Source organism: Pundamilia nyererei, unplaced genomic scaffold (assembly GCF_000239375.1).
Source record: "Pundamilia nyererei isolate P.nyererei 1_Seehausen unplaced genomic scaffold, PunNye1.0 scaffold00081, whole genome shotgun sequence".
NCBI lineage: Eukaryota > Metazoa > Chordata > Actinopteri > Cichliformes > Cichlidae > Pundamilia > Pundamilia nyererei.
This window is the reverse complement of record NW_005187482.1, coordinates 2,522,757-2,548,454: the sequence shown is the minus strand read 5'-3', so window position 1 is coordinate 2,548,454 and position 25,698 is coordinate 2,522,757. Positions and strand designations below refer to the sequence as shown.

Sequence of the window (25,698 nt, the reverse complement as noted above, 5' to 3'; positions counted from 1 at the left end):
CTGAATAAAATATATATATTTTTAAATGTGACATAAATTGCCAGTAAAATTTGAATAAGACAAAAGTAAGGGATAAATTAAATATTAGGATGCACAGTAGGATTGTACACGACTAGTTGACTAGATATCTGATCGTTGCTATGGTCACACATACTAGTTGTTTAATCTCATTGTTAATTTTAACTGATGGTCAGTTTGGGTAAATAGCTGTGTCATAAATGTTATGCAGCTCTCTGCATTGTTGTTGAAAAGTCTGATCTTTTTGTTAACACTATTGTTGTTAGTTCTTTTAAAGACAACACAATGAGAATGTGGATAGAAGCCGATATGAGCTTTTTTAAAGGTGGATGGGCTCTCCCTAGGCAATAGTGTGAGGAGTTGAGTGATTCACGAGGGGCCCCAAGTAGAGCTGCTACTCCACCACATCAAAAAAGCCAGCTGAGGCAGTCACATCCTAGGTAAGGTGTTCAGGCTGGCCATGTCCCACCGAGGGGATAGATACAGGACATGCTGGAGAGAAATTATGTCTCTCGGTTGACCTGGGAACACTACATAAGGTGGAGAAGGTTGCTAGAGAGACGGAAGTCTTGTCGTGACACTTTCCATTCGCAAGTTATTAGTTGTTTGGATATGAATTTGTCATATTTCAACTTTTTTGTAACATATTAAACACTGATTTGTTTTAATGTTCTTCTTCTTTGTTTGTTTTGAATATAACGTGGAATATTCATAACGCACGATGCGAGATGCCACACAGGTAAGTGGCATGAGTCATTATTGAAGGATGTGATTAGTGACCCCCAACATGAAGATGGTTTTGTGTATTCCACGGGCTAGTTGTCAGGCGGCTTTTGCCTCCTGGTAGGGTCTTCCATGGCAAATTGGTCCTGGGTGAGGGGCCAGACAAAGAGCATTACAGAAGACCCGTATGAGTGTAAGATCAAGGGAACCGTTTACCCTTCCCAGGATGGAGTTACCGAACCCCCAACCTGGAGCCAAGCCCGTGCAGGGTAGCTGAGGGAGAGCGCCTGGTGGCCAGGCCTCAACCCATGGGGCCTGGCAGCCTGAAGAAGGGACATGGGTCCACACTCCTGTGTGCTTACCACCTGCAGGACGCTCTTTCCCTACCTCTCTGGTGGGGAAAGAGCCTGAGCTAGTGTGTGAGGTTGAGAGATAATGACTAGATATAGTTGGACTCACCTCAACACAGGATTTAGGCTCTGGAACCAGTCTCCTGAAGAGGGCTGGACTATGTCCCAGTCTGGAGTTGCCCTTTGTGAGAGGCAGTGGGCTCGGGTGGGTATCTTGGTATCCCCTCACCTTGCTGCCTGTATATTGGAGGTTTTTCCAGTGGACAAGGGGGTTAGCTGACAGTTCACAGTACCCGACCTTGAAAACCCTTGGTGGGGTGCTTGAGAGTGCTTCACCTGGGGACTCAGTGAGACCTGAGGAAGGGGCGTGACTGAGAGGAATGGCCTGCCTAATCTGAACCTGAGTGATGTTCTGTTACTGGACTCTTGTGCAAACCACACTTTGTCCATAACAAATACCGTGTTAGAACCTAAAGGTGTCCATGAGTACATGTGGCACCAGGACACTTGGGTGTCCAAGAGAGGGGCTGAGCTGAGCTGTCAACTGATCAGCATTCTCCCCCACCACTGATGTTGAGTTGGATTAGGTGGTGGGGGAGGATGCTGGACAGACCTGGCACACCTAAACATATAGTGAGGGTGGTCTGGGAATGCCGAGCAGAGGCCCTGGTCCCGAGATCTTCAATTTGCACCTTAGGCAGAGCTTCTAAAGGGAGAGGTGGCATTCCAAGGGAGACTAGGGACATTGAGTTCAAATGAATCATGTGCAGCACCTCTGTTGCTGAGGCTGCTGCACTGGGCTGCAGCCACAAACCACCTGTCATGGTGGTAACCGGATGGTGGACACCGGACCACACTGTGTATAGTGCAGAAGTTCACATAGCTCCCATGACAGGGTGGAGTGCTCCTGACTTCAAATAAGTATATTGTTAGACAGTAAACGGAATACTCTGCGGACCTTCTTAATCCTAGTGATATATAATAGAGGAAGTAGAGGAGGAGGATGAGGAAGGTGACTCATCCATCACTGAGGCAGCTCCTTGGTGGCAGAACACCTATCACATTAAAAAATTCTACTTCACCAGCAAACAAAAATCCAGATGAATTCATGGTGTCTCACTTTTTACTTGTATAACCACAACAGAGGCAGTGCAGACTGTCAAATAAAGACAAATACAGCAAGACAGCTCCTTACACAACACACCAGCTTTATCCCTGATCAGATTTGCACACTGTTAGCCCTCTGCCTTACTGCCACATATTTTAAGTACGAGGATTTCTATAGACAAAAGCATGAATGTGCCATGGGCTCCCCAGTATGACCCACTATATCGAACCTTTACATTAGAGGAAGCTCTTGGCTCTTTCAAAGTGATAACATCTAGCGACTGATACAGATAGTTGGATGATATTTGGGTCAAAACCTGTGCTGTTCACATCAACTCAGTGGAAATAAAAAGTTCATCTTGAAAGATACAAAAGATAATCGTTTTCTGTTTCAAAGGACTCAAAGGATAAAGGTCACTCACTTGAGGACACCACTGTTCATGTTTTCTAAGACAGATGGTTTGAACGAGAAGTTCACATAGTTTGCATGACAGGGTGTTCTCACCTGAAACTTTTGGTGGCAATAAACCACACCTTTTTTCACACTTTGGCTCATGTGATGGCACACTTGATTAATAGTGGGTCCATGACTTCATTCTAGTCTTTTTCGTAAATTGTGGTTATTTGTGGCAACTTGATCAAATGGTCAATAAGATTTAAAACACGTGGAACAGAGGCTGATTACTTTCATAAGGCTGGAAAGAAAATGACTCGGAGAGAGTGATGTTGACAGAATTGAGTTTGACAGCGTGGGAAAGTAAAAGCGATACGAAGCATAAAATCACAGTCTATACAGATTCAGTGAACATTTAGTGTTCTGCTAATGAGCTCTATGGGCATATGTGTGTGAGAGAGAGAGACTTCCTTTTTGTATGTTTGTATAACTGTAGTTATAGTCAGTGTGGGTTACTTTGGTTCCAGGGTGTGGTGTCACTGATTCCACCCATCTCCAGGGCTTCTCTGCAGGATGTTCTGGGTTCTCTCATGCTGTCTATTGTACGTGGGGCCAAGCCTCTGCCCATCTTCCTCTCTACTCTTTCCCCAGTCCCCTCTGTCCTCCCTTTTCTTGTTTTGATTTTCTTCTTACTATTAATCACCATTTCCCTTCACCTACATCAGCTCAATAGTCTTCATTGGCTAATGGATGGACCACTTCTTCTTAATTGTTTATGTTATTCATAACTCAGGGATGTTCTTTGAGGTACTTCAGAGAATGCCTCTCTACACTCGAGTTGTTGCATTTGAAAAAAATAATTGAGTCATGCACCCGTGCCTTTACTTGGCACTTAAATACATGTCGATGTAAGAGTACTGATGTTACTAGAACTAAAACTTTTTTCAGTCCACTAAGCTTGCAGAAATAAGTAGTAAATAAGGTATTTCTTCAGCTGTTAAACATGATGTATAATCCTCAGTTATGAGGTTGTTGTCAGGAGTTTACATATAAATTTGGGCTTTTAATTATTTCTTTGAACTGTTCTTTTTTCATGATGGGAGATTATGCAGCATACAACTTTAATAACTTGGGTGCACAAGTTTTAATTGGATATTTCCTCTAATCAAACGTGCACATAAGGGCTCAGATATATGCATACACATAAATATGTCATTTTAATGGCTTGGTTTTCTGGCAAAGACACAGCTTTTAAGTATAATGGACAAATCTGAGGTCAGGGCATTAGAAAGGCCAGAAGCTTAATATTAGCCTGCTTTGGTTATTCCAAAAACAGTTTTGATATGAGTTTGGGATCACTATCCTGTTGGAACATCCTAGTGTGTAAGTTTCAATTGTCTAGCTGTTGATTGGAGTCAAGTTGAAGATTTTCAAGGTAGGCCCCCTTTCTTCATTATTCAGCTGATTTTGTGCAATGTATCAGTACCACTAGCAGCAGAATAGCCCCAGACCCTCATACTGCTTGAGAGTTGGTTCAATGTTTTTAGTTTTGAAAGCCTTACCTTTGTCCTTCTAAACCTTGGGGTTGCTGTAGAGCAAGTAAGGTGTGTGAATATTAGGTAAAAGGCACTTAGGTGTAGAAAAAAGTTCCTTTATGAATAGGTCTGAATGAGGCATGTTGTATAAAGGACTGAGATGAATTCTACTACTTACTAACATTCTCAGAGCTTTCCTTGAGGCATCCTTGGTTTTGCAATATGATAGCTATTATTGTTTAAAAGAAGATACAAGCTGAGAACAAAACCCTATCTACTTACTGCCCCTAGTTTGGAGGTGTGAAAAACTTGGATAATATAAAAATGAATGGCCAGTTCTGCCAGATTGAAGGGGTTCACCCATGCCTTGAAATTTCACTTGGATAAAAGAACAATGTGTCTTTAACAACCCAAGCATATTTGAACTAATTATGATATTCTCAGAACTGCTTTGTCCAGCTGTGCAGTTCAGACTTTTAAAAAACGGTTTTACAGTGATATTGGAGCAATGTAAATACTCGGAGTTCTATAATGATCATTTGATGGCAACCATGGACCACTGGTTCTACTTGACCTGCAGGGAACTGATTAAGTTCTCATTAGCTTCATTAGCTGCCCTGAAGCAGTGGTCCCCAACCCCCAGGCCACGGACCGGTACCGGTCCCTGAGTTGTTTGATACCGGGCCGCAAGAATTGAGGCTTGGGTGTTCATTAACTCGGTTTCCCTGGGTCTTTTCCTGTGTTGTCGTTGTGTGTCTTATTTTGAAAGAAATATTTGTGCGTTACCATAGCAACCAGAGAGCATTAAGGGGCAGAGAGGAGGATGTTACTCTCAATGTTGTTGGTGCATTTTTAGGAGGACGCTGCTAATAAAGTTACACAATTACACAGTGAATTGACGTTTATTATTATATTTACAAAATACCACAGTTTTCGTCTTGGTCCTATCATTTTATTTTGTTGTACTTATCCATGGCACCGTAAAGGCTGGTCCGTGAAAATATTGTCTGACATTAAATCGGTCCGTGGTGCAAAAAAGGTTGGGGACCACTGATCTAAAGGGAGCCAATGCATTTATATGCAAAATATCTCCTCAGGATGTTTTGCATATAAACTGCTTTTTTGGACCAAGCCGTCAGCAAACACTAAAAGCTGAGTGTTTCAGTCCATCTTATTTTTTTTTTTTATTCATTTGTTTAGTATACATCCATTCATGATGGCATCATGTTTCCAGTTAAAACTAGCTGGCATCAAGTTAAACCAACATTTAACCAGTTCTTTATTGGTCAAAGTGTTCGTTTAGTGGCCAGTTTATTTGACCAGCTAAATCCTCTAAGCTGGAGCTTTGATTTGGCTGCTTCATACTGTGAGACAAGGACTCACTTTACCACCACCATACAGATATTACTTGATAAGTAATACAGAACCTCTATGTCCATCCATTACCACAGACATAATACATTCAGAAACCATGGACACCAAGCGTTGATGCTTAAATATGTGTTTACACTGCACCCTTTCATTTTATGTTAACTGTTTCTCCATGTTAAAAAGTTACGATGTGAGTAAGGATGCCTGACCTGTATCTTTGTTTGTCCTACAGGTTGAGGATGAATCAGACTCTCCTGTGGTGCTATTCAAATTTAACCAAGAAGAAAGTACTGGTAAGACTTTCATGCTCTCAAAATGCAAAAATAAATCAGAAGTTCTATTAAAGACTAAGGATAAGATAAGACAGTATTTAAGACAGATGAATAATTATGAAACTTGAGCACAGCAAGGCAAATATTGCCAGCTAATGACTTGAGCAGCCAGTGTTTGAAAGCTACAGTCTATCAATCAACAGGTCACCTATGGAGGATGTGAATGTGCGATGTGGTATGGAAATTGTGATTTTAAAAAAATTTGAGTTCACCTCCCATTAGCAATGATATTAAGGTGTTGAAAAGTTTGAGGATGATGAATGGACTGTCATTTCTTGGGAATGGGACATTTCGTCATCATTTCTTCTACTTGCTGGTGTAGACCTGCTGCATCAATCTTCCTCTGTCCTCCAAAATGTTGCCCTCTGTTTTAATAAACTACAACGCTATGTAACTCTTGAATCAGAATCAGAATACTTTATTGATCCCTGGGGGAAATTTTTTTTTTGTTACAGTGCTCCATTATAAACCAACATAAACCAACATTAACAAGACAGACAATACGCTAACTAAGAATAGTACAATATATACATATATATACATAAGTCACTCATTAATAAATAGCTGGAAAAGAAACGTGTAGTTGTAGCAACTGAACTGAATTGAACTTGCGATACTGTAAAATGTCTTGACCCACCTCTTCTTATTTCTTTATATTTTGATAGCCAATTAGGAAGTAGTTGGAGCAATTTATTATAACAGTTCAAAATATAGAAAAACATTGAAATACACTAAATAAGGCAAAACAGAACTCTCTATAACTCTCTTGCTATTTTATAATGTCTTTAATTAATCTTCAGGAATAGTTGCCTGACTTTTTGAAGTCTGGTATTCAAAGGTGTTTTTTGCCTTTATTCTGTGTGAATTAGATATAACAAGGTGCTGATGGGCAAAGGAAAACTGTGAAAGCCTGCTCAACACCACTTAAAAAAATAGAACAAAGTTTCCCTCCTTCAAAGCATACAGTCTTTACATGCATTGTTGCTCTTGCGAAGAATCAACTATCAAAATGAAAATGACTGAGATGTGACATCCAAACAATAAGATCACCATACACAGATATCAATCTCGCTTCCTTCTGTATTGTGTGTTTAGCATCCAGTGAGAGTTTCTGTGCTGGAGAAAAAGAGGTCCTTGATGCCTTCAACAGATGGGTGAGTGTTTTTCTTTTTTTAACATGTACTGTAGCTTGCACATTTGCGTCTATGCTAGTCAAAGCTGCTCCAATCTACTATCCCATGTAAGTGTCTAAAACATCAGTTAAAACAGAAAATGTGAACGGTGACATGGAAGTGTTGTGTCCATCATGCACTCACTGAGCACTTTGCTATTACTGGGTTGGACCCCTGTTTCCTTAAATCTTCGTGAATGAAATTGAACAAGATGCTGAAAAACATTCCTCAGAGTTCTTGACATCACACAGTTGTTGCAGCCTTTTCTGATGGACATCTATGATGACACATCCCAGATGTGTTCTATTTATGGAGGTCATCTCAGTACAGTGGACTCATTGATATATTTGAAACCAATTTCAGATGATTTGAGCTTTGACACAACCCATTAGACACTGTGGTCATCAACAGATGGACAAATGGTAAAGAGCAAATGGACTGGTTCTTACATAGGACTTTTCTACTCTACCCGAGCACTGAAGCGCTCAAATTTGGCAATACCCATATTGACTACAACTGTGCATTTAAACAATGCTCAGTTGTCTTACCTACAAGTCACATTTTAACCACATATTCATATAGTGCTACACACTTTGAGCACTGTATCTACTTCACATCCACAGTCAATTTACAATTTCCAGTTAACATTCCAGAACAAAAGTGAAAGGCAGAGGTGGCAACAGTAAGGACATTCTGTACTTAAGTAGAAGTACAAATACTGCTGTTAAAAACTACTCCAGTAAAAGCTGAATTAGTGATTGAACTTCTTTACTTAAGTAAAAGTAAAAAAGTACTGGGTGTGAAATATACTCAAAGTCAGAAAGTAGCTCTTTGGGGGAGGTTTCTATTCGTGCAAAGCTAACTGAACCTTGTCCTATGTTAACTTCAAAAATATATTATTTTCTGTTGCTACACTGTAGAGGGTCACTTTGCCTTTACAGAGTCAGGGGTTAAAGTGGATTCAGGAACTGGGGGAACCCTAAAACTGGTTGTAATGGCTCAGTGTGGGGAAAAGAATCATCACTAACAATCATTTCTATTGTGAGCTCCAGTAGATTAGTCTGTGCTCTTTGCGGATGTTCACGACTTAATTCAACAACATATCAGCAGATGTTTCATGAGTTGTCCTGGCAGATCCATTACACTGACACTACACTGTTTATGATGGCTTTTTTCTAGATAGTATGAAGTTGGTATCAAGGTGGAATTCAGTCAGTGGATCTAAGGATCATCAGCTAAAATTCCTATTAATCTGCTACATTTGATGTAAACTAACTCTGACCATGAATCCACAGTCACTGTGCACCAGTCACACACTGGGTTTCTTTGCGGGGGGTTTTTGCATCACAGTACAACAAACTAAACTGTTTATCCTGCACTAAACTATTATTAAGCAAGTATTTTCATGCAACCTTAAATAGCACAGTTAGTATAGCTTACATTGTTTTGCAGGATGTTTCACAATATGAAAATGTCACATGTGCAAGCCCAGTATCTGATTTTAAAACATGAGGACTTGCATGTTGTAATGTTTGCATGCCTCAAGCATTAATGATGACACCTTCAGTATTTCTCAGTTCCATTCTTTAATTCTCAGGCTTGCAGCGGCAATACAGTCTGCAGCGCTAACTTGTTCCTATAACATTTTTTCGTTCTTTCTTCTACTAATTTCCTTCCGCCTTACATTCGACCTTTTCAAAATAAAATATCTGTAAACATCACACATGTAAGCTTTAAAAGTGTTGTTTATCAAATCCCACTGAGCAGGCCTTACCTTTAAATCTAAGCTCTCTCCTGTCCCGTCTTTCTTATCTGAGAGAAGTTGACTCTTTCTTTTCTCTCCCTGTGAAATACAGCAGCTGGACCTTTAGCTAGCAACACAGACAAACTGCACACAAACAGTTTGTGTGTTTGCTGATGTTTGTTGAGCTGTAGAGAAATTGCATTTGAAATGATCTGACACTTAAAGAAAAGTCATTACCTTTATGCTCATTCCTCTTCAGTAGGACTCGCTAGATGCCAAAGTACCACAACCTCAATGTATGGACACCCGAGGTCGTTCCGGTGTGTGGCAACAAAAACTAACTCCCCTTAAAATGTGTCAAACCAAAAGTAGCGAGTCTGTTTTACGGAGTAGAAAGTACTGATATTTGTTTAAAAATGTAGGGAGCAAAAGTAAAATGTGGTCAGAAAAAAACTACTCATGTAAGTACAGATACCTGAAAATTTTACTTAAGTACAGTAACAAAGTATTTGTACTTTGTTAATTCCCACCTCTGGTGGACGGAAGCCAAAGGAACCTGTGGAGGCACAGAGGAAACGCACGACTCCACACAGAAAGGTCACTGAAAGATTTGAGGACACGGCACAACTGTGCCTCATATTAGTAATCAAAGCATGCCAAAAAATGCCTGACACACTATTATAATGTATTTATACCATCAGTGATGCCAAGGATCAAGTTACTCACGATCATTTGTGATTTTTACAGTTAAAACTGATCAGACCAGGCAACAGTCGCCTGAAGGTGCCTTATATTGCAATGTAAAGACCTTACAATAGTACAGGGAAAACCCCAAAAGTGAGAAGAGCCCCTATTGGCAAACACTTGTTGACACTAGGAATGAAAAAAATGGATTTTAACAGTATGAAATCCCAAGCAGAGCCAGGCTCAGGGAGGGACAGCCATCTGCTGCGACACAGGAAGTCCCCAGCAGCCTAAGTCTGTTGGAGCATAAATAAGTGAGGATACATGGCCACCTGATCCAGCACTAACTATAAGCTTTATCAAGAACAAACAGTTTAAGCCTAATCTTAAAAGTAAACATGGTCTCCTAAATCCAAACTGGGAGCTGGTTCCACAGAAGAGGGTCCTGAAAAAACCCAATCTACTTTTATATACCCCAAGAACCACCTTCACTTTCAGCCAGCAGCCGAAGTGGGTGAAATCTGCTCTCTGTTTCTAGTCCCTGACAGTACAGCAGCATTTTGAAGGCTTTTCAGGGGTTTGGCTTAGGACAGTCCAGTAATAATGAATTACAGTAGTCCAGCCTAGAAGTAATAAATGTATGAACTAGTTTTTCAGCATCACTCTGAGACAGGATGTTTCTAAATTTAGAGCTGCAGCCATTTTTTGTTTTATATGCAATATTGTCTAGCAACATCTTTTTTTAAAAGAAAAAGATTTTTTAATTTCTACATTTGATATTTTGTCTTTGTACCAGTTTACATTGTTTAAATTGTGAGCTTGTCTAAACTGAACCTTTTCCTATAGGTCCCTTGTCCTTCTTGTTTCTTCAGCAAACTGAATTATATATATGTATTTTGTTTCTATTTTTTTTTCTGTTGGGGTAGCTGGGTGAAGAGCTGGCTGAACTTGTTCCCACCAGTGGAATAGATGTGGTGGAGCTTGAAGACGAGGCCACCTGCGTACGCTTCAGTCCCCTCCTGACAGCTGCAGGTAACATGAACTTGTGTTCACGTTACAACATTCTGCTCTTACTTATATACAATATACACTTCAATAAGGAAAGGGGGGAGGGGGAAGAACAATTAGAGAGCACATCAGATCTCAGTGGGGGGAAAATGCAGGCTGGGTACCAAGGATGCCACATCATTTGACAAAAAGGACATAGTAATAGTTGGTGTTCAGGCTGCTGTTGCTATCCAGTAGAAGTCTGTGCCTCCCCAGATCATCACCGACCCACCACCAAACCGGTCATGATGAATGATGTCACATGCAGCATAACATGTGACACACAATACATATTTATGCAATGCTTTTATCTATGCCTAAACACTTTTTATCAGGTAGGGCTCGATTCACTGACTGTTCGATCAGCAGATAACTACCACCTGAGTAGTTAGGAGACATGCAACTCTCACTTCTCATTCCCTTCTAGTTCTGGGGACCCGGGAAGAGGATGTTGAGTCCATTGTGGAGAAAATGACAGAGCTGGTATTTGTAATGAGCTCCACAATGTCCCTCAGAGAAGACTTCAGAGAGGAAACACACAAACGTTCACCCTCACTCAGATACATAAACGAGTTCGCCTGGCCTGGACTGGGAGTTGTCCGGTAAGGGTGCATGCAGCTTACATGAAGTTCTTTACTAAATATGTTATTTGCATATTTATTAATCAGTAGTAGTAGTAAGATCAAAACAAAGACGTAAAATGATTTATACAGTGCTATATAAAAAGCACTTAAATATAATATATTTAAATGATTATATTAGAGAAAGATAACCTGAGTAAATACAAAATATCGTTTTTAAATTATGATTTCCTTTATTGGCCCTTGCCCTGTGTAAAAAGACTAAAATCTCAAAATAACAACACATCGTGCGAATCATCCCACGAGCGCATCGACGACTTATCCAGGATGTCAAAAGCCTGACAACCAGTTATCAGGTTCAGGAGGCAGTTATTTTTTCACAGAAGGCCAAGTAGATTTGGATTCTGTTGTTTAATAATTGAAACCATTATTTAAAAACTGCATTTTGTATTAACTCAAGTTATCATTGTTTGATATGAACATCTTTTTATTGATCTGAAACATGTAAGTATGACAAATACACAAAAAATGAGAAATCTGGAAAAACTTTTTCACAGCCTGTATATCTTAGTTGTATCAAGACAGTGCATATGTTTGTTATTTTATACATGGCTCAGTTTCCATTGACTAGTAAGTGACAAGGTGAGATGATTTGTTAGTCCTTGTAGGAACTTGACTGAAGTCCACAACCGTAATTTAATGACTTGTAGAGACTGGCTGATACAGCATTTGTAAGACCCATTCCAATACAATACTGATGTTTGGTGATATATTGTCTTTTTTTTGCTTTCAGACACACAAAGTAAATACATTTGTTGTGTGTAGTTATTTATTTTTTACACTCCCCACAACTCTGCTCAGATTGGTTGTAGTGTTTGTGCCAATCCAAAGAGCTGTTCTGCCAACAGTGAAGTTGGAGAGTACCCTCGATGGGAAAACCATGCAATATCAACACTCATGACATGGATAAGGGGTGTTCTTCCATTTCCACTTTATTTTCAAATTTTTCTTAATCAGCTGTTACAAATCTCGATACTGATAAAGAAGCAAATGGCTAATGTCAAAATCAATTAAAGTCAGTGATATTAGTCTGCCAAAGTTGGTCACACTCTGACTGGACATAGTAAAGAAAGGGACACATGTATGCAGTTAAGGTCTATTGCCATCAAGGCAGAAAGCCGAGCATCGAGTCCAAGGAACTCTGTGGTGGGGCATTTCTTTGCACTGGTCAATGGATATTGATGGATGAAGCCAGACAACCATATTTATTAAAATTCCTTCATCTTATCATGTCCTAATTTGCTGTTGTTCCATAGCACTAGCATAGCAGACATGAGAAGAAAGGAAGCTCAGTGTCACATAACTAAAGCCTTTATCTGTTTAATTAGTTAAATTATCATCACTCTAAGAGAAACTATCAATGTTGCATATTTAATTTCTGTCTTTTGGTCTTTAGCAGTATTCTCAAATTGCTTGTGACAATTTGAGAATACTGCTAAAGACAAAAAGACAGAAATCTGTTTGTTTTCAGTAGTTTTCACACTTGTGGATGTGATTGATGCTGTGATGTTCAGGTATGAGATGCAGGCTAATGGAATGGATGAGAACAGGAAGAAGCAGGAGCAGGAGAAAATTAACACTGAGCTACTCAAGAAACTGCAAGACCTTGACACTGACATCCTGTTTTCCACTGGTGGGTACCTCTACTTATCTGAGAGGCTTTTGGAAAAAGAAACAAAACACTGTTTTAACCATTTCTGTTGTTCTTTCCTCTGTTTCTGTTTGTTTCATTTCTCAGGCCCTGAGTTCGTGACAGAGCAGGGCTGCATTTTTGTGGGAATGGTGACAGATGATGTTGATGTTTCAGACCTGGTGGATACAATAGCTGCCCTGGGCAGGGACATAGAGGAGAACGGGAAGGTAAGTCCTGCTTTCAGTTTGCAGAATATATGAAAATCTTTAGATGGTGTTTGCAGTTAATAACTTGTTCCCAGTTCTGATTCAGTTGTTGCTGTATTGTTGGCAAAGCTGCCAATCTGTTTACATTAGCTTAACCATAGATCTGCAGCTAGCTATAAGGTAGCACACTATTGTTTGTCAACTAACACAAACTGACTAACCATCTAAACATCTCTGATATTTCTGCCTTATTTTATATCTGAAGTTATAGCAGTGTTATATCTTTTTATTTGCATTACTTTTTGTTCACTGATTTTAATAGATTTGAAAAAATCTGAACCATTTTTATCTCTGTTGTAACTCTCTACTTGTTTGCTTTTGGGAACTGAAGGAGCATTTGGCTAATGATACTTGACTTAATGAAGTGACAAATCTAAAAAGTGACAAATTCACTGAAATAAAGTGATCTCTTGCTTTTGATCTGAGAAAGCGGTTTCACGAAACCCTCGCCCGTTTGCATCCATCCTTTACATTACTGCCATCTTCTTGGCTGTTGTCACTGAAAGCTGCACTTCTTTTGTCTGTCTCCTGTTAACAATGATTTCAGCCGGGCAAGCTGAGAAGCCAGCAGCTTTTTTCTGGGGCTTTGCACATGCATGTGTGAATAGACCTCTGGTCTTTGAGGGTAAACTAGCTTGTGTGCTCTTACCATCTGCACAGATTAGCATATATGAGAAATCACTTAACTGAGTGAATTTAATAAACTTAACCAGTGTTCTGACAACACTCCATCTCTATTCTTCATCAGTATTTTTCATCTCCCTTTATCGATATTAATAGTGCATATAATGCAGCAGGTGCAGGCTTTTTTCGTTGTCAAATTTTATATCCAACTGTACCAAAGTGGCACACGCCTTACATCCTTGGGTTTACCTCTTTCATCTGGTTTAAAGCCAAGGAAATCCCAAATTGGTGCTTTGTATTTTTTGGCAGCTAGTTCCTCTATGTTTGGACTTGTTCTGTGTTCTAAACACGCAAATCAGTCTGTGCATGATTACATTGCTCCGCCCATCAGAAAGTCACCTGCATGACCCTATCATTTATTGGACTGATGAATGTCAGTTGGAAAAATTGTACATATCGCTCAACCTTATCCTAGACAGTTTAGGCTGATGTGATATTAGGGCTGTGCGATATGACCAAAATCTCATATCCCGATATAAAACATCTATCGTCCCGATAACAATATAAATCACAAAAAATTTAATATTTTCTGTAAATTCTGTGAATCTAAGGTAGGTGAAGTGTTTCCAGCTGGGCATCGTGTACCTGGAGTCGAATGTTTTAACCAATGCATGAAACTATACATTGTTAGACATAAGTTGTAACGGCCGCTTATTACACTTAGTATTTATTACACAGCCTGTTCTAACGTTTGAGTCTAAGGTTTATTTTTTAGCACCTCACGACTCTTTTTTTTTTTTTTTTTTTTTTGCTTCTCATCCGTCAATACTCAGCATTAGGGATGGGTACCGGTGTCCGGTGCCATCTGACATAAACGGTAGTAACCAGACCGAAAAGCAGCGCACATTTCGGTGCTTTATTTCGGTGCTTTTTTTTCCTGAGCTGTGATACACTTCTAGCCAATCATTTTACGTTTCCGAGGATAGTAGGCGGGGCCAGGTACGTACGTTCTGTTAGAGCAGAGCTACAGATTAAAAATGTCCAAGGCGAAGCGGTCAAAAGTCTGGCTGTACTTCACAGCAAAATATGCAAACTCCGCAGCCTGCAACAAGTGCTTTAAGCTGATACTGTGATACTGTCAAAGGAGGTAACACCAAGAATCCGATTAAACAGCTGGCGACGCATAGCGGTTTTTTTAAAAGCCGAGAAATGCGCCGTATTTGATAGCTTGCTGCGAGACCTCACACCGTGCACGTCGGGTGGGTTGCCAGTTATCGGACCCGGAGCAACATCCCCCAAAACCCGAAGAATAGAGTCCTGGCCCCTAGCCCTGCCAGTGTAGCAGAAATGATGAGGATGATGATGGCAGCAGCCGTTCTTCTCTGCGTGAGTAGCTTCATGTTGTTCGTGTGTAATTTACGTTGAGTAGGCTAACCACGTTATTACATTAATGCATGTAAGGTGAACTAGCAAACATCATCATAGCTACATGCGGCTGTCCTCTTGTTTGATGGCAGATACTCCCTTCACCCTGGCCAAAAAGGCTAAAATGACCAAAGAAAAAGTGGGAAACAGTTAAACATGAGAGGGTTTAAGTTTGTGGTTTTTCCATTGTTTAAGCACTGCTTCCAGCCAAGAGTGATGCCATATATGCCACATAGCTGCAGAAAAGGCACACATTGTTATCTTTTTACAAAAAAAACAGCTGAACATGAGAGGTTTTTGGACAAAGTTTGTGTTCTCCATTCTTTAAGCACCGGTTCGAGCACCGTTTAAGCACCGGCACCGTTTCAAAAGTACCGATTTGGCACCGGTATCGGATAAAACCTAAACGATACCCATCCCTACTCAGCATACTTTTTCACGTGATTCCGTTTATTTTGAAAATTCTCAACAGGATCTTGAGCTTTATTCTGAAAGGTTTATGTGGAAAATAAACAAGCGGACATGCGGTGGTGTTAACGTCGTTGTTGCTAACGACAACCCATAAAAACAAGCTCTTGTCCGTCTGTAGTGTGGTTATATTAAATATAAGAGAAAGAGAGAACTTTAAGAAATTAATATAGCCACTACAGTGACCATCAAAACGATGAAAAAAAATATTGCCGTAAACAGTTTATTTTGCGACACCACGAAACAAACAATAGCGTAAAATGAAACGATAGACGTTTTTATATCGTCATCCGATATATCGTTACATCGAACAGCCCTAGGTGATATAAATATCCAAGAATTCAAAAAGTAATTTACTTAAGTTATAGCTACATTCAAAGTTAATAAGATTGTTGCCTAGGGAAACTGTCATCTGGAATTTATGAATGGTTATTTATTGCTAATACTTTTATAAAAACATGTCAAAATGTCTGGTACGAGTTGAACTCCAGGTTTGGCTTATTCTTCATTAATGACATTTACGTTTATAAAGCAGTGATTCTTTTCTGCTTAGTTGCTGCAGAACATGACAGAGGTGGTGAGGAAAGGCATCCTGGAGGCAGAGCTGCAGCTGCAAAAGGCTAATGAGGAGAAACTCGTGGAGGAGGTGGGTGTGTGCGTGTGTGCGCGTGCATGTTTGTAGTGGAGTAGGTAACTTAAGATCATAGGTTAAATCATTCACAAGTGGATACAAGTACCAAAACTGGTGAGCCCAGCGTAAGCTGACTTTCAGGGTCTGAAATGAATGATAAGCTTCAAACATAGAGATGTTTTTTGTCTCCTCCTGTTCTCGGTCTGTGTTAGTGTAACTGCTTACATTAATCTGAAAACAGGGGTATAGTGAAGTCATTGTAGAAGCAGTGCCTTTTGTTTCAACCAAGATGGGTGTAGGGAATGTTACTACTCTAGGCATTTCCCATGAATGTCCACATCACCAAGGGGGTAAAAGGGTAATCCATCAACTGTGATAACACCTATATATCAAAATGTAAATTCCACTTTCCTCCAAACTGCAAAGATGGGAACAAATAGTGCTTGTTCAGTTGTTCCAATAAGGCAAAAAGATCTCAATTTTAAGTTTGTCAGGAACCTCAGAATAATCAGTACAATTTATTTCACTGGGAAACCAATTTAAAATAAAACCACAAGTTTCTATGTGATGGATTCCTTTACACTGTGTGGCCGATATCAAGTCTCCGCTGAGATTTGGAAAGATGCATCAACTTGCAGGTACACAGAGAAAAAGCCCAATCACTATTCCTATTAAACTCATGGGAATGGACGCAGTTAAAGAAATGTGAAAGCAATGTTGAATTTTCCATTTGCATTTGTTTCACAAGTCAAGTTCAATCCTTGTTGCCCATACATAACTTAATGGTCACTAAAATTTGTACCTGTGATGTTGAGAAGTTTTTTTTGCAGTTTTACTATTTAAAACAAAAAAAGTATTACTTCAAAACTTCTCAAGAGCCTCCCAAAGGAAAAAAAAAACAGACAGCTCTGAACTCCATTCAGTCTCTATCCAACGGTTGGAATTAAATGTTCTCTGTGTTGGAAGTAGCAACTTTCTTTTTGTCTTCAGATTAATAGCTTCAGAGAGAAAAGCACAAGTTCTGGTGCTTGTATACACTTTTGAAAGATTTGCTCGCTGCTTCACTGTGTGTTCCAGTACAGATGAATAAATGGGAGTGTGCCTAGACTGAGTTGTGTGTTGAAATGATGAATTGTAACTCCTGCTGTGTATTCTAGGGAATGCTGAGACAGCTTCCTGTGGTTGGCTCTGTGTTAAACTGGTTCTCTCCGATCCAAAGCTCCATAAAGGGACGGACATTCAGTCTTGCAGCAGGTAGTCCATTTCTCTGTTAGGACAGACTCATTCTGTGTAACCCACAAAGCTATTCTTGTTTCAACCACATGTTTATGTAGGTAAAGTGGAATACTTTGTTCTCAGGTTCTTCATTGAATGTTTCTTAGTTTCAGACTGAATTTAGAAGAAGAGCTTTTGAGAGAGTTACATTTTCTCTTTTAAAAACTTTACAGCTTGAATTTAATTTGCTAATACCCACCAAGTTTCTTTGACTTGCTGTTTTAGTCGACGTATTCTGTCAACAGTTATTCCTGTTCCAGGTCCTTCAAGTATTTGAGTCACTGATTACATATAAAAACTAATTGAGTTTAAATATAGCAAATCTACAGTATGTGTAACATACAGAGCATGAGTTGGTTAATGACTTGGGTGTTTTTAGGTTCTCTGGATTCCACAGAAGTGACTTACTCCACCAAAGCCCAAGCTGACAGGCCATCCCTGCAGGACACTCCCATTTCTTCATCAAAGAAACTGCCAGGTAAGATAGTTCCTGCCTTTCACTCACACTCGCTCTGGTAATAGCAGATCGCCAATAAAAGCACTTTGTGCAATATGTCTACACTAACCACCACATAATAATTAACTTATCATTTCCTGTTGTCAGCTTTCTTGCTCAAGTTTAAGGTAACCTGTTCTGCTTGTCCTTATTTGACTATGCATAAATCGTCGCTGTGTGACTAAAGTTCAGCTTCAGACTGCTCTAGGCGCCAAGTTTATTTATGTTTTTTCCACTCTCAAAGCTAGCGGGGTCAAAAAGAGAGGGACCTTTATTTGGCCGTTTCAGATCCAGGAGCCTCACCCCTGTGATGTTCGAGTCTGCTTGCAGAGGCAGTAATTTAGAAGAAAGTTCACTTAAACGAAGAAGGTGCTAAAACCAGGCCTTGCTTTGTCCTCTGTGTGGAGCTAGCAGTGTAAAATAAAAATGATTATTTTCAATCATACAAAGCTACTTTACAGATTCAGTATGTTATTGGTCTTCTTGCCAATACAAGGTGTAACAAAGTTTAGAGACATTGCCTATTAAAACTTAAATATGCACCGTCTCTATTTCAAGGTTGTGTGCATATGCATCTGGATTACTTCCAGGTCAGGTGCAATTTTCAGATTCCTGGAAACCCGTTTCTGACCACTTGCATAGAGAGTAAACATACAGAGCTGGGTTTCAGTCTGCACTTACAGCATGTCTTTTATCCTGTCTTCCTTCTCTCACCCCAACCGGTCGCAGCAGATGGCCACCCCTCCCTGAGCCTGGTTCTGACTGAGGTTTCTTCCTGTTAAAAGGGAGTTTTTCCTTCCCACTGTCGTCAAAGTGCTTGCTCATAGGGGGTCATATGATAGTTGGGTTTTTCTCTGTATCTATGAAGCACCTTGAGGTGACTTTTGTTGTGATTTGGCGCTATATAAGTAAAATTGAATTGAATTGAACTGTCAGGACAAGGAGAAAACCTTTTTTTTTTTAGTTATATGTGACATTCACAGGGTTGTTTTCCCATGAAATCATCTCAGTGTCAGACTGTAAATAGAGAGGTCTATAAACATGCTGGTCTGTCTGAGGGAGAACACTTTACATACTTTCAAGCGGCAAAAAGAAGAGGATGTTTTACCCTCTTCATGGCATTGTACACCAGCTTAGTGCATTAAACAGCCATACCATCACAAGCTTTGTCCAACATGATATAAAAATTCATGTCTCCCATGTCACCATTTGGACACAGTGGAGAACATCCAGAAAGCATAGCAGAGGCACAAGTACAAGAGCCGGAAAAAGGACTTTGAGGAAGCAATCGAAATCTAGCAGAGGCGCTGAAAGCTTCACAGCACCGTCTGGATAAAAATAGATACAAGATGACTTTTTCATTCTGAGAGCATTTTGATGAGCAAACCCACAAGTTTGCATGTCATGGTAATCTTTGTTGTTTCTATTATTTTGGTTTATATTTTTGTCACTGAATGCTTTCATTAGTTTTTGAAAGTTTCACCTCGAAAAGTAAATCCACATGACCATGATTTCATGGAGCCCATTAGTACTTTGCATTTGGTCTCAGCATATTTAGTCCATTTCTCTCTTAAAGAATAGCTTCTTCTCTTTGAAAGATCTACTTTTCATCGTTAGAGAGCTTACAGGTTTATATCTTGACCAGTTTAGTGTTTTCATGAAATCAGCAGGTACTGATTTGTGTTGTACATCACACTTGCCTTGTGCCACAGGTCAGAAGTTATTTCGACGTGCAGGCGCGAGCACAGATTTGACTGAAACCAGCTGCACACAGGCTGAGACAACATTCCAGGAGGAAAATCCTACTGGGATCGGCAGCAGCATCAACCCTCCGATCTCTCCACCTACACCAGAGATGCCACATCACACCTCAGGCGATTTGGTACCAGAGAAAAACCTGAAGTCGTCTTCTGAGATCGATGACTTGGAAGCCTCAGAAGAGATGCACCCTGAAGGCCAAGAGGCAGAAGGGAGCACAAGATAGGATGACTGTTTCTGCAGGTTTTCTAACCATCTTAGAGCAACCAGCCTAAAAGATGCTTTAAAAAAAGTTACTGTGTAAAATGTAAATAAAAACAGAATGCAATGATTTGCAAATCTCAAACTCAGAACACAGAAAACATGTCAAATGTTTGAACTGAGAATATATCATTTCAAGAAAAATGCTAGCTCATTTTAAATGTAATGGCAGCAACGTGTCTCAAGCTGAGATAGGGCAACAAAAGTCTGGAAAAGTGACACAAAGCAGGATAACTGGCAACTGCAGTAATTAACTGACAACAATTCAGTAGCATGACTGGGTATGAAAAGAGCTTCTTAGATTGACAAAGTTTCTCTGAAGTAAACATGGACAGAGGTTCACCAATCTGCAAAAAACAGCTTTACTCTAAAATTATGGAGCAATTTGAGAATATCTCTGTGGCTAGCATTCGAAACAGTTCAGAACAAACAGAAAATACAGCAAAGACAACCCCAGGACTGTTGAGCAGATACTCTTCTTTCAGACAAGAATAGGGCAGCTCTCGTCTCCCAAAGGTCAAGCCTCCTCGTTTCCCAGACATTTACAGATTTTGTTAAAAGAAGCTGGGATGCTACTCAGTATGAACCTGTGCCAAATTCCAAGTTATGTTGCTGTCATCAAATTCAAAATGACTGTTGAGTGTTTTCCATCAGATGTAGGTGCATTGAATTATGATCAGCTGAGGCAGTCATCGGTGCTACCTGTCAGTTGATTATAACGTTTTAGTGTAGATTTTTCTATCAAACGGGGGACGGGCTGGAGTTTCTGTCAGCTGATTCATCTGGTGTTGGATTACAGAGCAGAGGAGCAGCCATATTATAGATTTCGTTTCAGATTTTAAACAAAATATTTCTTAGAACTCTGGAAATCAAGCAGCTTAAAGTTAGTTTTGACCCCCTTACTGTGAATGGTTGAAGCAAATGATATGCATGATATGCATATGTAAAATACCAACTGATATATTGCCTTCAAACATTCATGTGCGCATTAACATACAGTAAGAGTCAAGTTGAATTTTACAACAATAAACAATCTTTTCTATAGAAACATTTACCCTATTAACAAACATAGTGTACATTAGCCAGAGCTGTGTGAAGCAGAATCTGATTATGGGACATGTGAGATGTTCCCGTTTTTATTCACAAAATGTACTTTTGACTCATCTCTTACCACAAGGGGTTGCTACAGAGCGATGTATGCCAGATGCCTTTCCTGACTCAGTCTCAAAGGGTATATGTGTGTCCAGCTGGAATTGAACCAGCAAACTTTCACTTGCCAAGCAAAAGTGTAAACGCTACACTAGAAAACTACTTTTTACACAATAATGGAACCTGAGCAAAAAGTGGGCTTCTGCCACAGAGAAGCTTTGCCTCAGGTATTCACTGTATGAGGGAGAATACTCTTCTCTCCAAAATATTATCCTTAAAATGTAAGTACTATATCAGAGGGACAATTGGGGTTAGGGTGCTTTGTTTTTTCAGTTTCACTGGTTGCCTGTATCTTATGTCTTACTCTTACTTACGGGCTACTTGAACATACTGTATGCATTTTCTACTACTTACAAAATGGATTGTTTTCCTTGACTCTAAAGTAGCGCATCAAATAATAATTTATGAAGAGGTTTTGTGTTTTATTATTTTATTATTAAAATTAGGTGACAGGAGAGGAAATGGTTATTTTTCCAGCTATTACTTTGGGGACACATTTTTAAATGAATTGTACAAAAATAATTTACTAAGGTTTATGGTAGATGCACTATTGATGCTTTATTGAAACAGAAATTTAGCTAATGTCACAACACTTATCTTCAACCCTACCAATATAAAACGACATAAATCACTGGCAAACATGACATGGTGGTTTTGCCTCTGCAAGAACAAAAGTCAAACCCCTAAATTTAGCTGGATGTTTTCTTAGTTGCTTTGAGCCCGGTGCTGGTGGAAGGTTTACTGTAAAGAGTAAAGAATGGTTGGAATGAAGATTAAAAACTAATTGCACTTATACTTTAGATAATTATTGTTCTGCTGCTTTGCATTTAAATGAAATGAAGATTAATTTTATTGTTTTTGTTTTGGGTTTTTTGTTACAATTCTAATGCAAAAATAAGTTTCTATATTGAAAAAAGTCTTGAAAACTTGATGTGATTACATCACCGTCTAGATGTTTGATGTGTTTGGAATCTTTTTCGTTTGTTCTTGTTGGTGTTTTTGAGCACAGAAATTCTTTCGTTGTAACTTCTGTCACCACATGTCCAGGGTTCGGGTAATTTCTGATTAACTGTGTCTGATTTTTAGTCTTTCTTTGTTCAGTTGGGAGTTGATCATTAAACGCAGTAGTCATGTTAATGATTCTTGATCATTTGTAATTCAACCCGAGTCTTAACTGTGTCACAGACAGAGTAATAAGTTAAAGTCAATGAAAAGAAGAAAGAGAATGAAATTAATAAGAGGTAAAGTAAAACATCTATGGCTCGCTGGAGCTCTACAAGAGTCCTTCTAGAGCTAACTGTACTACTCCACACCCATCTTCAAATTCTTTTTTTTTTTTTTCTTTTCCATCTTCAAATTCTTTGTAAGTGATCACTCAGAAATACTTTGGACTGATTTATCATCGCTCCAAGTGATGAGACAAGGGTACAAAAGTCTGGAAAAGCAAATAAAAACTGGGATTATATGTTCTGCACCAGAAAATCCGCTCAGGTCTGGGTGACATAAATTATCAGTGAGTGTGAGGGTCTGTGAAGATTTGTGTAGCTCTTTTTTTTTTTTTAAATCACCCAGCGTACTCTGCTGGGTGAAAAGAACTTACATTGCAATGTGACAGCTACGCACCTCAGACTGCAGATTTCAAATAATAACAGGAATGGCTACTTGATTTTACAGCCAGTTGTATACAGCCTAGTCTAGGCCTAAGTGATGCTAAAAACAGTTGGAGGATAATTTTGGAACTAATTCAGGTAACTGGCAGCATGTCAGTAACATGACTGGGTATTATGGAAAAAAAATCTTAGAGAGGCCGAGTTTCTCAGACATAAAGATGGGCAGACGTTCTTTCAGGTGCTACCTTTAGAGGTTGCCAAAGCAGATCATCTGCCTCCATCTTCCTACTCTGTTACAACAACAATCTACATGTCATCCTTCATTACATCCATGAATGTTCTCTGTGGTCTGCTGCCTGGCAACTCCATTCACTCTATTTACTCTCCATCCTCGATACATGTCCAGACCACCTCAGCCTTGTCTCTTGTTTACGCTGGTCCGAATCAGTTGATGAGTTTGTAAACATATAAGCTTTTTTCCTGTGATTTGGTTTCTTTTCGGACAGAGAATCCAGATGAACTGTAAGCCAACCACAATGTGTCACTACTAACCACATGAGAGTCCACTCATTGGGCAAAAGTGCATTGGGCCAGGGGCAACAATACATCAAACCAAGTCTCACTAACAATTTGTAAACCTACTCTTTCGCTTTTGCTTCTGTCAGGAATACGGTTCTGTGTTCTGGATTACTGGAGAACATGGAGAATTTCCATTCATTTTACGGCTAAGTGCTAGCCCATACAGACCTTTTCATATCTATAGTACATTGCCACAAGTTTTTTGTTTTTTTTTTGTTAGCTCAGACTTGCAATGTTGGTTGGTTCAAACTGGAAGTCAGATCACATTCACCCCATAAACAGACTGCTCCTGAGTTAAACTGGAACCACACCGAGATGAGCTCCTCCAAAGGGTCAGCTTTTTAAAAAAAAGTTTTCTGTTTTTATATACCACTATGAATTGAATAATTGGTTATTATTAATGTCTTCCAAATTGTTTCTTTTTCTCCCATCTCCCTCTCCTCACCCCCAGCAGACAGCTGCCCCTCCCTGAGCCTGGTTCTGCTGAAGATTTCTTCCTGTAGTTTTTCCTTCCCACTATCACCAAGTGCTTGCTCATTTGGGGCCATCTGATTATTGGGGTTTCCTTGGTATAACTGTAAGGTCTTTACCACACAATATAAAGTGCGTGGAGGACTGTTGTTGTTGTTCTCTGTCAGAACTGATACTCTGACAGGGGACAAAAAGAGACAGCGACTATATATACACCGGTACACAAAAGGGTGATTAGGGAAGTGGAGACAGCTGGGAAAAGCAAAACACGGCTGAACAAAATCACAACAGAAGTGACAAAACTCAAAAGGAAGGAAGACTTTTTAAAGAAACTTGTCAAAACTCAGCTCTTCAAAAAACGTCAAGCTTTTTTGCTCAATTATATACTTTTATTTACACTATTTATTTATGCTGCAGTACGCCAGAAGAAGCACTCAAAGCGCTTTAGGCTACATACTTCATTCTCCTAGTCACACAACACCCAATTGTTGCCGTAACAAGACAATAAAAAGACACAGTGATGATTAATAAATTAATGCCAGTGTCCTTCCGTTTCCACGCCTTTTTCCACTCTCGTGCCAGCAGAGACTCTTTTGATTGGCTGTTAAATAGCAGCCAATCTCATCGATCTCAGAAAGCTTTTTTTTTTCTCACTGAAAACAATAATTAATTATCCTGTTGGGATTTTTCATTTCAACGAAATGTATAATTGTCTTGTAACACACACCTCAGCGTACCTTTAGATTGAAAAAAAAAAAACAAGGTCTCTCTCTCTCTCGGACTGACAATAAGCCCCTCCTCTTGTACGGAGCAGCCCTCGCTCCTGGTGGATGATGTTGTCAGGGTGGGCGGAGTCTCTGGCTTTGCAGAAATCGAGGAGACTGCTTCTTTGCAACAGCAGTGGTGCCGGCAGTTTTGCGTGTGGATCTTGCTGTTGTCACTGGATCATCAGTAAGTGTTCTCAAAGCCTTTATCATTTTCACATGGGTAGCTTAGATGAGATCACAATCGCTGTGGAACTGGCACATCGTGATTCTGTCAGGTCTGTTAAACGTCAGTGCACTGGGATCTGCAGCAGCCCGCAGCAGCCTCGACTGGATAGCTTTTAATGAAACGTCTGTCTCATTTTAACATATTACTAGTTTGGATTGGCCAGCCTATTACGATTCATGAACCTCTAATCTCTGTGTGAACCAGCCAGAACCAGTGGGATCCAGATTTTTCAGAAGAGCGGAATGCCAATAGCACACACATACTGTCTTTATTGTCCTGGTTTATGGCAACTCCAGTCTGCAGCAAAGGGCGGCCGTGTAATCAATACCTTGTTTACATGTATTCAAATCAGGACTCTTCACAGCGACTCCTAAAAGCATCAAACATGTACTGCGACATGAACGAATTTAAAGGTTATCAGAATAACGATATATAAAATAAGGTGTTACTCGCTATCATTACCGACACGAGACACTATATTAACAAATTTATTTTGTTCTGGTTGTTCTTAGATAAATACTTGCTGTATAACTGAAGTAAGGAGTTTAAATGTTTTATTTTATAGATTATTGGCCCAGGTTTGTATCACAATGATAAACAGAGAAAACATAATCGCGTTATGTCTGTGTAACATTTTATGTACGAACGAGTAGCTGAAAAAAAAAGTTCCTCTGATGTTTTTCCTTAATAATTTCTTTAAATTGGGATTGCTCAAAAATCTGATGTGCATTCTGTCAATAAAATAAAAGCAGGTAAATCACTTTTATGAATCGGGACATATTAAAATGTAATCTGGTCTTAAATTTGGGTATATAGAAACAGTAAACCTACATATATTGGTTGTATCATTGTTTATATATATATATATATATATATATATA

The 25,698-nt window shown here is 39.5% G+C and overlaps 2 protein-coding genes across 3 annotated transcripts in view; both read left to right on the top strand.

The window, feature by feature from the left end:
- pdxdc1 (pyridoxal-dependent decarboxylase domain containing 1) overlaps positions 1-20,020 on the top strand; it is a 33,788-nt gene extending 13,768 nt beyond the window's left edge. For both annotated transcript variants that reach the window (XM_005738101.1, XM_013912139.1), the window contains 10 exons: positions 5,731-5,791; positions 6,926-6,984; positions 10,357-10,462; positions 10,905-11,079; positions 12,633-12,751; positions 12,857-12,978; positions 16,088-16,180; positions 17,323-17,419; positions 17,820-17,918; positions 19,649-20,020. In XM_005738101.1, coding sequence (XP_005738158.1) covers positions 5,731-5,791; positions 6,926-6,984; positions 10,357-10,462; positions 10,905-11,079; positions 12,633-12,751; positions 12,857-12,978; positions 16,088-16,180; positions 17,323-17,419; positions 17,820-17,918; positions 19,649-19,920 — 1,203 coding nt within the window. In that variant the 3' untranslated portion in view covers positions 19,921-20,020. The remainder of the gene's footprint in view (positions 1-5,730; positions 5,792-6,925; positions 6,985-10,356; positions 10,463-10,904; positions 11,080-12,632; positions 12,752-12,856; positions 12,979-16,087; positions 16,181-17,322; positions 17,420-17,819; positions 17,919-19,648) is intronic.
- A 4,627-nt stretch (positions 20,021-24,647) lies between these two features.
- Positions 24,648-25,698, top strand: part of abat (4-aminobutyrate aminotransferase) — a 33,175-nt gene continuing 32,124 nt past the window's right edge. Inside the window, exon 1 of the mRNA XM_005738100.1 lies at positions 24,648-24,775. The gene's annotated coding sequence lies outside the window, so the exon portion shown is untranslated. The remainder of the gene's footprint in view (positions 24,776-25,698) is intronic.